This window comes from Chiroxiphia lanceolata, chromosome 16 (assembly GCF_009829145.1).
Source record: "Chiroxiphia lanceolata isolate bChiLan1 chromosome 16, bChiLan1.pri, whole genome shotgun sequence".
Taxonomy (NCBI): domain Eukaryota; kingdom Metazoa; phylum Chordata; class Aves; order Passeriformes; family Pipridae; genus Chiroxiphia; species Chiroxiphia lanceolata.
In genome coordinates, this window is record NC_045652.1 from 1,974,630 (window position 1) to 1,987,724 (window position 13,095).

General features: G+C 43.3%; 1 protein-coding gene across 8 annotated transcripts in view; it reads right to left on the bottom strand.

The window, feature by feature from the left end:
- C16H16orf71 (chromosome 16 C16orf71 homolog) overlaps positions 1-13,095 on the bottom strand; it is a 93,066-nt gene that overhangs the window by 78,193 nt on the left and 1,778 nt on the right. For 6 of the 8 annotated variants that reach the window (XM_032704144.1, XM_032704150.1, XM_032704149.1 and 3 more), the window contains exons 2-10: positions 12,486-12,645; positions 8,965-9,081; positions 7,514-8,008; positions 7,182-7,358; positions 5,082-5,178; positions 4,546-4,678; positions 3,471-3,614; positions 2,992-3,060; positions 752-1,105 (exon numbers count right to left, since the gene is read on the bottom strand). In XM_032704144.1, the coding sequence (XP_032560035.1) occupies positions 752-1,105; positions 2,992-3,060; positions 3,471-3,614; positions 4,546-4,678; positions 5,082-5,178; positions 7,182-7,358; positions 7,514-8,008; positions 8,965-9,081; positions 12,486-12,632 (1,733 nt within the window). In that variant the 5' untranslated portion in view covers positions 12,633-12,645. The remainder of the gene's footprint in view (positions 1-751; positions 1,106-2,991; positions 3,061-3,470; positions 3,615-4,545; positions 4,679-5,081; positions 5,179-7,181; positions 7,359-7,513; positions 8,009-8,964; positions 9,082-12,485; positions 12,646-13,095) is intronic. The other 2 variants (XM_032704148.1, XM_032704151.1) reach the window with 2 other exon arrangements.

The following is a 13,095-nucleotide window of genomic DNA, read 5'->3' on the forward strand; positions in this document are numbered from 1 at the left end:
CTACTTTTTAAAGCTTTTCAAGGTATTCCTTTGGTATTCCTCATGGGTGTACTTTGTCCCTCCAAGGTCTTGCATTTTCCTTGATGGCAGAGTGTCAGAATTCCTTTGTTTGGAAGAAAATGTTACAAGGGGAGGCTGATACATCTTCCAGTTTGTAAAAGGTGTTTGATATTGAGAAACAGAAATAAACCATTTCCCATTCCTTCCAGGAACACAAAAAAAACAAGCTTAAATTAGAGAGAGGATAATTTAAGGAAAACCTTTACAACTGTAGAGATAATTAAGTAGCAAAATGTACTACCTGGGAGTCAAGGAATCCTCACCATTGAGGATTTCAAGACCAAGTTAAATAAAGATCTGCCAGGAAAGGATTAGATTTTACCTCACTCTGTATTGGTAAAGGGAGATTGACTCTTCCAGACCTATTTTCTAGGATGCTGTGCTTATGAAACCTCAGTGCTCTTGTTAATAAAGGAAACCAATATTGTTATTCTCCTACAGAATAAAAACTAAAGAAAAAGGCTAAATTTACAATGTCAGAAGTGCCATAGCACAACTAATCCCAGGGCACTTCACTGATCCACTCAGGCTTCCTCTAAAGCTTGCAGCAGGAGCTGCCAGGACTGTTGTTTTTCAGGTAACAAAACCAGACACCCTTTTGCTCCAGCTCACAGACCAGATAAGTAATGTTCTTTAATCTTGGACAATTAGGCAACAATCAAAACCACTGATGACTTTTCCTGTGGGATACCTTGGCAATTCTGTTGTAGTTAGAGGACACTCTGGAACATTTCCTGAATTCTGAACCTTCTCAGCTTCCATTTTGTTTCCTTTTTCTATGTCAGCTTCATTGTCCCCACAGCTTGACAAAGGGGGACTTTTCTTCTCTGGTTCCAATCTCATTAGTTCCCTGGGAACCACCTTATTTGTCTCTTGTTTCACTTTACAATATTGGGTTTGACTTATACTAGAGGAACCTCTGTCTTCCAGACTTTCTGGATCCAGTTTTTCAGTTGGAGTAGATGCTTTACAAAGAAGCTCTGAGGTCTCCTTACGGGCTGCTCGGAGTTGTTGCAGTAACAGGCTTTTCCCTGAGCAATTCCTCCTATAAAAGGAAATAAAACCCTGATTTAATGCAAGACAAAGCATTATATGAATAAATTCAATCTCTGAGGAACTTCTCATATGAGTAACAGCTACAAAACAAGGGCTGGGCATCTACAGGAATGATAACTGTTGGTAATAGCAGCAACACACTCAGGTGACACAAAACACCACAGAGACAGAACACAGAATTTATCTTAATGCCAATTTATTTACCTCTTCTGCATTTCAGGGACAACACACACCTTCTAAAAGAACCCTCAACAAATGTATCGTTGGCATGGAAATCAGAGCCTACAGATTTTTGTCCCCTTTGGATACAGGGGTTGGGATTCAAATACATACAGAAGAAAAGTTTCTGAGTGTTTGGCTTAACCAATGTCTCCTCCAAGTTAACGAGGCTGCTAAACTGTCAGCAATTACATTATTGTGATATATTCTGTTGTGGAAAGTCTGGTCATGACATAGTGGGCAGATATGGTGATTTTGCAGTTCTGTTCCCAAGTCACCTGCTAAAATCAGTTTGTACCTCATCTGGTGATTATGAGCAAATAAAACACCTTATTTTAGTTGTACCTGAAGAATACACAGCCTGAGCAGCCATTGGTTTGGGTTGGACAGTAATGCTGTAGGTTGGTGGTGTGTATGAGCACTCAGCATCGTAGGTATATTGTACTACTAGAATACATAGAATATATTTAATAATTTAATAATTTAATAATATATTTAATAATTCCATCCAGAGAAGAGTGAAAATGGCATTGACCCCTTGTGAATGAAATCAGAATCTTGCCCTGCTGAGACCAAGAAGATTTCCTTATTTACAAACAGAACTGAGCAATATTTGCCAGGCATTTGAGTTGTGTATGTTCTTAAGCAACATTAAAGCAAATCAAAATCCAACCAGCTGAGCTCTGCTCTCCATCACTCGATTTACACTGATGCAACTGCTGAATCTGAGTCAGTGCCAGGGAGAGTTCCCCAAGCATCACCTCATCCCTGCCTTTTGGATTTTGGATTAGATGTCCTAAATGATATTGTTCAGGCTCTGCTCCTTGTCAAATCATTTCTTCTTTCAGACCATTAGAAAAAAAGTGTAATTGGCTGGCACAACAATACATGTGTCCTGCTGGTCCTCTGCACTGCTGTCATGTGAACTTACACACAGCAGACTTTGAAATGAATCCACAGCATAAATGCAGGAGGATCCTTAAGGTTTGACATCTCTGCTTCACATTAAACAAATGTCTCATAACTTATGGGTATGAATCAAGCCCTGAGTTTAGTAACAGGAAAAGGCTGACATCTGTGCCTATTGAGGAATTTACAGTTTAGGATTCCATCCATCACACTCTTTCCCCTTCCCCCTCCAATTAAGGAGAACTGGGAGCATCCCTGCCCACACAATGTATTCAACATCCTCTTTTAATTTCTATCTATTCTAGCCTGGCTTATTTTTTCTAAAAAATAAAGGTTTGTCTGAGTCAACTCCCTACAACATTTTCAAAGACTGACTGTGAGTCATTTAAAGGACAGTTCTTGTGTCACTCAATCAGGTCTGGAGAAAGAGTCCCATTTCCCAGCCACCCAGGGCTACTCCAGTTGAGTTTTGACTTGTTCCACACAGCCGTACAGGTGCAAGGGCTGCACTGCCTCGAGGATCAACAACTGTTTTCTACCTTTGGTACCTTTACCATGCAACAGAAAAAGTGATTTCCTGGGGCCAGACAAACACTTTCATTATTGGGCTTTTTTGCTGTGAAGACCAGAAATGGAGATATTTCAGTACTTCAGCTTTCACTCGAATCACTGTTAGGGCAATTATTTTAGTTCCAGAAAGAATCAACATCCTATCACTTGACCTGGGGTCATGGTAAAGAATCTTACATTCTGCTTTCTGCTTCATCCTTAATTGTCACAGTTTCTTCTTCTTCTTCGGTGGAGCTGTCACTTGAACTTGTAAAACAAATCAGACCACATGAGTTAACTCTGTTCCAAATGGGTGTTGGCTCTTCGTCAATTATATTGAATATATATATGAAATATACATATAATACAAATTTAGAAAATTAGAAAAAGGTAGAGACTTTCAGAGAAGAACTCCAGGTGTTATGGATAGTTCTTCACACTATTACTCTAGCAAAAAAATTAAAATATTCAAGCAACCAGATCAAAATGTGTTACCCGTTTCTTATCTATTAGCTGTTTATTAACTACAAGGTTTCTTTTGATGACAGAGTGTGGAAGAAAAGACCAGTTTTAAAGTTACATTTCACAACCATGCAGTGCAGAGAGGAGGTTTCAGTTTCCCACTTTTTGTTACTTATTTCTCACTACCAATAAAGTGGTATAAATCCAGGCTTTACCTTTGTTCTTCTTCAGGGAATGTCACTGAGTTCTGTGGTTCATCATCTCTTAAGTCTAAGTACACAGTTGCAGGCTCTGGCAGGCTCTGTAATCTTATGTTCTTTCTTAGAGAACTTAGTGAGGATGATGGCAAGGCAACATCCCTGCATACAGAAAACATCATTTCAGCATGTCCTCTGCCTTATCCAGACAAGAAGTCCTGCAGAGTGTGGATTAGGATCAAAACTGGGTTGAGAAAAGAGCTTTGTGCTTGGCCACCATACAGATTCCAACTCTACTTCTGTCTACTATCCACCACCTTTCAAAGCTTAATTCAAAGATTCAGCTTCCCCCAGGCATACAGATCACAGGCAGGATGATGAGGGATATTTAGTTCTCAAAATCTGACAACATCAAATAGTTCTGTAGAACAAAGGCAGGCAGTTATGGTACCAATTAGCTGTTCAATGTGAAAGAAAAGGTCTCCCTTTTCCTCTCTGCCACTTTTGGCAGTTCTGTTTCATCCTTCAGAGCACACAAAGTGCAAATCATCTTCATGGCTCTCTCTGCTCTGGCAATGAGGATACTTCCCACCTTCCACTCCACAGGCTTTTTCACTATTGTTTCCCCTGTGCCTACACCACTGATGTTGTTTGCTCTGAACAGCCTGAAAATCCACTTCTTTCACACAGAACCCTCCATGATGCCCTGACATCTCCACTGATACCCACAAAAAACCATCCTGTATATTTTACCTAAATTGCAGTACCAATAAAAAGAAATTGGTAGCTTGGATGACAAAATAATGTGGAGGATGATAATTAGCTCAGCCTCATTTTCCTGCCTTTCTCATTTGTCTCAAGTAAGGCCTAGACAAAGGTGGTGCTCGATGGATAATGCTCAGGTGTTTATCATCAAATGTATAGGAATGACTGAGTCTTAATTTTTCCCATTAACATCCCTGTAGCATATTGCAACTATGGAATCAGCTTTCTGCAGTGGCCACAGGGAACAGCACCTCCAGAAGACAGGGAGTTCCCAGTATCCCTACGGGCAGCCAGGATTACCTGGGCTATGTGACAGAAAAGGACCTACTTATTGTCCTGCTCTTCTTGAAAGGAGTAGGCCTTGGCTGGCAGCCACCTGCAGAGAGGAGACACTGTCCTGGACTGCCTGGCACACAGCTCTTCCAGCTCTTTCAGGAGCTCACAGTTCCTCCTGAAGGTCTCTACGGAAGAGCAACAAAAGGAATCACCAGTTGTGGTCTCCTGCCATGGGATCACCCAATACACCTGCTCCTCATTTCCACATTGTCCCTTTTCCTACAGCCTGTCAGAAGGGGAAGGATAAAGATATTATTGGCATCTGGCTCTGACTCCCTTCAAACCTTCATCCAGCTTGTCTGATCCACTCTTAGGCCATGGCAGGCCATGAAGCACTGGCTTCAGACTAAGAAGACCAGATGAAATCTTGAGGGAAGCTAATTAAACATGTTTTAGAGGGATTAAAAACCCCCACTATGATTTCAACATTCAAAATCATGCTGCAGGGAATGACTTAAACACAGGAACCTGAGTTTTATTTATTTTTATACACTTTCAGCAAAGTTGGAATTAATTTAGTAATATTACCACAATCTGCTGAGAAGAAAGCAACTTCTGCATGAGTGTTATCTCTCTGCTGCTCCAGCTCCTCAAGATTCTTGTCTAGATCCAATTTCTCAATATTCTGAAAGAAGACAATAGAAATGTGATGGAAAGTTCACTCCCAAAAGACCATCCCTAACTTCACTGCCAGCTTGCTTTCAGCAGCTCCACAAGGAACTGCTGGAAGGAAAGGAAAGATTTATTATATCCCTTTGGACAGTGCATCTCTCCAGCTGCTTCATCTACTTCTGCTGAGGTTTTTTCACTGACAAGCATGAACCCTTTTGAAATAGGCTACAAAAAATCCCTGGAGACAGTGAAAGAGATTAAAAAATGGCCTGGTCCAAGACCAAGCACATGTATTCTGATCCTGAATAACACTGAGAACTTCTCACTGCCACTTAGAAGAGAAGGAATTCTGGCTTTTCCATTCTTTGAGATGAGGCTCTGAGCCTTTTCCTCCCTCTCCAACTTCTGACTAGGGTAAATTCCCATTCCCCTAGGTACAGTCAGCAATCTTGGCTACAGATGCAATCTCCCAGCTGCTTATTCCACAGTGAATATGGGATCATTCATTCATTGCTAGGAATCCCACACACCTGGCTGAGGGCACACTCACACTGCTAACTCAGGTATGAGAACCAGGCTGCCATGACAAATCCACATGCATTTAAAACAGACTGCTTCCCCTCTGAACATCAGTTGAAATGAAAAGTTTAATTAAAAATACTCAGATCCATCTGAAATATCATCACTAGAACTTAGAAGTACTCATGAGTTTTACTAAAAGGAAGGGGGCTGTCAATCATGACAACGATGTCACAGCTACAGCAAACATGCATTTCTCATAACCACTCCCAGGTTTTAGAAAGCAGAAGCAGATTCCAAACCCAGCAGTTTCACCTTGTAAAACCTCTGTCATCTGCCCCTCTTGTTTCAGAGAAGATTCTCTGTCCTTCCTGAGCAATAAATCTTCACACATACCTGAACCCTGACTAATTCTATTCTAACATTACACACTGCAGCTGATGAAAGATAAAAGCCTGATGAGAGTCACAAGCTGAAGTCTCACCAACACAAAGCTAATACTGGTTCAACAATGCCATTATTTATTGGTCTGGAACAGCAAGAAAGGACTGACAACTGAGAACTACATCACAAGTTCTGTTTTATCAAAAAGTCCGAAGAGAAAGACAATATATACATTTATTTTATTATGATGCAGTTAGAACTAAGCTTCTCTTTCAATAACAGTGCTGAAGTACAAACCATTATAATAACAAAGATCAAAATATCATCTAACCTGCTTTATTAAAGCTTTAGACTCCCAAGTCTTACCAGGAACAGCACTGTTGGAAGGTACTGGACAGGGTCCAGAAGAAAAGAATTTAAGATTTGCACAATTCCATTTCTAACATAGAAAGGAATTTAAGGGAAAAAATCAAATGAATCTTGATATGAATCAAGAAGCAACTGTATATGAGTTTTAACAACTTGACATAAATTAAATACCTTGCTGAGCTGGCAAGTAATAACCACCTTCCAAATCAAAGTGAGAACACACTGAGCCTGGTTTCAGTACCCAACCAAAACCATCAGCTAATTGAAGTCACTGATATCAAACAGGTTCTGAAAGGCAAATGATGCCTCCTGAATTAATATAGCAACTGGTTTACATGGAGTGAAATGGGAATTAAACCCAGAACCACCTGAAAAAGATCCCCTCCAATGAGGCAACACAATTTAACACACAGGCAAGCAGCTGCATTCTTTGCCTGTACTGGAACAGCTCTAACATTAAAAAGTATATTTTGTGAATGTAGATGAAAGGGAAAGGAAATATCTGTACTCTGACCTATGGAAGGCTTTGAACAGAAATATCAGGTCATGCTCTGTGCTGATTAAGTCCTAATGAACTCAAAAATCAATAAAGGAAGACCTATAACTATAGTACTGAAGAGAACCATCTCTCCACGCTGGGCCACATCTCAGCTAACACAGAAGCTGGTCATCCCACAGAACCAAGGACCTGCCTTAGGTGGAAGAGATTTAGGATTTCAGGAACAATCCTAACCACCTTCTCACCTCCAGCACTACAGGAAAGATCAGACACTGGAAGGCCAGAAAGGTCCCTGTTTTAGTGCCAAGTCTGCCTGGAATCAGAAGAGTCTCCTGCGCTTCCAGAGACAGAGGCTGTGGTTGGCTCTCCTGAGGTTCCAGGAGCCACACTGCTGATCCATTGGTTTTGCCACCAAGATGGACTTGCAATGACAGCTCTGAGACAGCTTTTGGTAGCTTACAGAACACACACCCTCTGTATGTGCAGAAGTTGGCACTTCAGCTCCTCGCTTTAGTGGGACTCTGCAAGCAATGCACTGTGCCCCCACCCCCCAAAGTTTGTTCTTGGGGCCACTCACCTGCAGTGACAAATGGGTCACCTCTCCAAGATGCTCATCTGAGGAGGTCTCTCCCTTTGCAATTCTTTCCAGACTGTTGTTGATGCCACAGGAGGGAGGTTTGACATCCTGCTCTGGGTGGCCTGGGGATGGCTCCAGAATGGTTTTGGAGAGTATCTTTGTCTCTATCAGCTTTTTTCTCTCTTTTTTACTGTACAGCCCTTCCACGGACAATGCTGTATTAAGCCAAGAGTTCCCTGTTTCCCTGGCCTGTCTCCTACCCAGTCCTTTCTCTTCAAGGTGATCTGTGGAACCTGCAAGAGACTCTTCAAGAACAGCTCCCTTTTGGTTTGGCATTTCTTCAGTCTGGCTGGCAAGACTGCAAGTCTCATCTTTAATCATTTGTACATCTTCTTTTGCAATGATTTGGGTACCATCTGTTTCTTCCTGAAAGCCAAAACTTTCCAGGTCTCCGTTCCAGATTTCCCATGGTTGTCTTTCTGTTTCCTGGATTTGATACAGGTAGAAAAAGCACACATGTGCAGAAAGTGATATCTCCCTGAGCTTTAGAAGCAGATAATAAACCAAAACAAAGTGACTGGAAGACAACAGGTCCAACTTAGACACCATATGGAAACAACCCACACCACATCCATCATGGAAAACAGTAAGACTGTATACTTTCCAGAAACTTTCAGGAAGTGCTAAACATCCTCAAAATCTCTTTTCCTTACACGTGCTCATTGTAGGACACCTCTCACACCAAGATAAACAATGGGGAGTTAGTCTTCCCATGATGGAACAGTAGGGTCAGCTGGCTCCTCTTCCAGCTTCTCATGATGGCTAATCTTCCAGGGATGGGATGCCCCATCCCTGTAAGTGTTCAAGGCCAGGTTGGATGGGGCTTGGAGCAACCTGGGATAGTGAAAGGTGTCCCTACCCATGGCAGGGGGGGTTGGAACAAGATGAGCTTTAAGGTCCTTCCCAACCCAAACCATTCTGGGATTCTATGAACTCATCACTACAGGAGCAAAGTAATAATATTCTCCCAGAAAAGCTGTTCAAGGAGTAAACTTCATACTTGTCCCCCTTTCTGCACTGTCCTAAATAATTCTTCATTTTCTAGACACATAAAATGGTAGCTGAAACAATTTAAAACCCTGAAAAATTCAGGCATCAATCCACAGAGTTAATGTGCACTGCTAGTGCACAGGAAAAACAAACAGTAAAATGACAAGAAAAACTGCCAGGAGATAGGACAAAAAAGTTCTAAAATCTCAAGAACAGAGAAAATTTTAAAGAGTAACTGTATAAAGAGAAAGAAAGATCTAGTTTCTAGTGGGAGAAAGTACTGGGGGCTAAGCTTTTCCATCACATAGTTCAGTCAAATAGGTCCAACACCAGCAGATGCCCACACTGGAGACAGCCAGAAGAGAGGGGTGACAGCAGTACAGCCCCCACACAACAGTCACAACCTGCACGTTGGAGTCTTCCAGGGAAAACATCATCAGTTCTTCTGAAAGGTCAGGAATTAAGTTCGGCAGCTCCCGCTGGAAGATGAAAAGTTCCTCATCGCTCTCAGAATCAGACTGAAAACAAGAACAAACAAAGAGAAATTAAACAGGTGACTGTAATACTTGCCTGAATATCTGGTTTGCAGTGACAGCTCCCATGTTGTCACCCCTCGAAGTGCAGAGCCAAGAGTTTCTTTGCAGTCACAACAGACAGCCCAGTAGCCCAACAGTCACCAACCCAGGCTGTCTCACAGCCGCCCAGTGTTTGAGCAAGCTACAATTGTAAAAACCACATAAAACACTGAATTGCCATGGAGGTTGGTGACAAACATCCCTCTGAGCAGAGCAATGAAAAGGGTGGGAAGTTCTCTAACTCCTGAGAGATTCTGTGCCTACCTCACTCACCATCAGTGGCAAGAGCAGAGCTGCTCACTATTTACAAGGGCCTGGAGTGACAGAACAAGGGGGAATGGCTTCCCATGGCCACAAGCAAGGGCTGGGTGGGATATTGGGAAGAAATTCTTCCCTGTGAGGGTGGGGAGGCCCTGGCACAGGTTGCCCAGAGAAGCTGTGGCTGCCCCATCCCTGGAAGTGTCCAAGGCCAGGTTGGACAGGGCTTGGAGCAACCTAGTGGAAGGTTTCCAACCCCCATGGCAGGGGTTTGGAAAGAGATGAGCTTTAAAGTCCCTCCAACCCAAATCATTCTGGGATTCTGGGATTCTAAGGGAAGGGGAGCTCATGACTGGAAAGGCAAGGCCCCACCAGGCCAAGCCCAGTTTCACAGTACCCAAGAGGAACAAGCAGGACAGACCAGGGGTAGCAACAAGGCTGAGCAAAAAAATCTACACAATAAGGCAATATTGTGGTGATGAGACAGGTCAGAGGTAAAGCCTGAAAGTTAATTCACAGATGAAAGTCCAGCTCAACCAGAAACCAGCACTTCTCCAGCACAGCTCACAGAGAGAACGAAGGCCCCCAGCAGAGCTGCTGGACATGTGAGTGAGAGCCCCAGCTGAGGATGGGCAGGGCCATGAAGGCTTTTACTGCAACCAGGACCCTGACACCCACTCTTCAGGATGCAAACAGCATCTGTGGTTGGTAGGTCAGCATTTAAACAGCTTTGAAAATCCCTTTTCTAAACATAAGATATCTATTGGAGATGAATACTTATGCATGGACACCAAGGGGAGATTAAGGACCTCCTCAGCAGTCAGGACACAGCTTTCCTGCTTGTCCCTTTTGTTTTGCAAGTGTGCATTTTTGGGAATTCACTGCAGAGCATTCTTTCTGGTATCATTAACTTTCCTTAGCATGAAGAAAACTCCAACAGAACACCTTTCCTCTTAATAAATTGCATATCAGGATAATGAAGGTACTTCAGGGCATAAAACACATTTGTCAGTGCCATTTTCAGAGGCAGGAGCAGAGCACATTCAGGTCACAGATCTCGGATGCATAAATGGATCTTCAGGCACGTGGGAATCGCTCAGACAAAGGTGCAACACTGGAATTGCAGGTTCAGCAGCACAGGGATTATACAACCAGATCTTTTGAATGCAAATGAAGTGCCAAATAGATTGCCTCAGTTCCTTCAGCAGGAATTTTTAAATAGAAACAGAGAAATTGGAGATTGTAAGTAAAAAGAAAGGTTCAGTGGGATTTAGAGTGACACAACGGTATTTGGCCCCTAAATGTGGAGCTTTTCCTCCTTCTTAACCTTATTGTACACTTACACAACAAGAAAGCCTACAAATAATTCCAGTGTTGGGCCTTAATCTAGACTATAGAGACACATATTAAAATGCAATGTTTGTTTTAAATAGGTAGAGGGGAACTGAGATACAGTGAGGCAAAATGGTTTGCCCACCACAGTAGTGACAGATCCAGGGGCAGAAATCAAGTCGTGGTATCTCTATCAACACTCTATGCATTAGATCACAGTGCTTCAGATCATTGATAATGATAAGTGATAAATAGCCCTTGGAGGTATTTCCTTCACTGCCCACAAGACTCCCCTTGGACCATTAATGGCCACAATAAGATGGAATAAAATATATCCTTTGTGTGTTCAAAATTATTTTTCAAGTTTATACATGTTTGAAAATTAACAATATATATTTATTTGGACAAAAGGCCACCAATAATAGAATCTTGAAACACATCATCCCCTCAGGAAAGTCAGTGCCAGAGCATCTTGGACTAGAGTGGAGGGCACTTTTTTATTTGCACCAGACTGATGCTGCATATGAACAGAGATCTTGAGCAGCCAAGAGCAAGCTGACCCAGCCCCAGCAAGTGAAAAACGTATCACACTGAAGAATTCTGCACAATATCTCTCAGTCTCATTCTTTGCACGTAAAACTGAAGCACAAAAAGGCAACAGGGCTTGTGGAGAATTACAGGCAGTAAAAAAAAGCAGAATGCAGGATTGAAAGATCTGCCAAATGCTTTTTTCCAGTGGATCACCAAGTCTTCAGGACTATCACTTTCCTGTGATCCTCATAGATAGAAAATCGTACCAACAGGCCTACTGTCTGCAAGTACATTGTTGGAATGAACAGCATAATACTGCCAAGCATAAAACATTATCATTTCACTGTAAATCAGCAGGATGCTGCTTTCATACCAAACTTTTGACTAAACAAACTAAGAAGAAATGTGGGTTCATTCTGTAAGATGCCCTCTACTCTCCTCTTCCCTGGAAATACTTCTTGTCTGGAGAATCACAGAATTGTTTGGGTTGGAAGGGACCTTAAAGCTCATCTCCTTCCACCCCCTGCCATGGGCAGGGACACCTTCCACTAGCCCAGGTTGCTCCAAGCCCTGTCCAACCTGGCCTTGGACACTTCCAGGGATCCAGAGGCAGCCACAGCTTCTCTGGGCAACCTGTGCCAGGGCCTCACCACCCTCACAGCCAAGAATCTCTTCCCAATATCCCATCTAACCCTGCCCTGTGTCAGTGGGAAGCCATTCTCTCTTGTCCTGTCCCTCCAGGCCTTTGTCCAAAGTCCCTTTCCAGATGTCTTGGAGCCTCTTTAGGCACTGGAAGGGGCTCTAAGGTCTCCCTAGAGCCTCTTCTTCTCCAGGCTGAACAATCCCAACTCTCTCAGCCTTTCCTCACAGCAGAGCTTCTCCATCCCTCTGATCATCCTGGTGACCTCCTCTGGACTCTCTCCCACAGGTCCATGTCCTTCCTCTGCTGGGAACCCTGGAGCTGGAGGCAGCACTGGAGGTGGGGTCTCACCTGAGCAGAGGGGCAGGTTCCAAAGAATACAGAGAGAGGAGATGGCAATGACTCTCTGACAACTGAGGATAATCCAAAAGGCTGTGGATTAATGCACAGTGTTACACAGCCAGGACAGGCAGCCCATTCAGAACACCACCCCAGCCACTCTGAGACACCTGCCTAAGGTCACCTGCTCTTGCCTTTGAGAGATTTTTCTGAGGCAGAGTGAAGAAAGGCAGGTTTCAGTGCTTACTGTGGAGGACTCGGAGTCCAGAGATGGGAGCTGGTCTTTCACTGCAGCGAGTATGGATCCCCACTGGAATGGTCTGTCACTCTGCACGGGAGCTGCAGGAGGCTCAGCTGGATGTTCTGCATCCTCACTTGGCCCTTCTGAGGCCATTGGAACAGCTTCCCTTCAAACAAATGAAAGATGAGCTTAAGGATACCTCACCAAAGCACGAGGGGTAACATCAGCACAAAACAAGAGCACAGCACGTGCAGTAAGGGCAGTGGAATTCTCAGCACTCCCAGGGCATGATACAATCAGCATTTTTGGAACTGTTCCTTCCCACCTGAGTTCAGAGGTTCACGAGCTTTCTGCCCTGCTTACCACACACACCCCAGAGGCAGCTGAGCCTCTCATTTAGAGAGTACTTTTTGGGGTTCTTAGCCAGACTGCTGTAACTGTGTTCCCTTAAAGCATATTCACCTTAAAGCATGTTCCCACGTTCTGCCTGCATGGAGAGGGAAGGAACACAACAAAGACAGGCTGACACCTCTGCTCTCAGCTGGATTTCACTTGTCTTCCCTATTTCCCTACTGTTCCCTTCCTCGCTGCTCAAATGACAGATAAAATGATTATA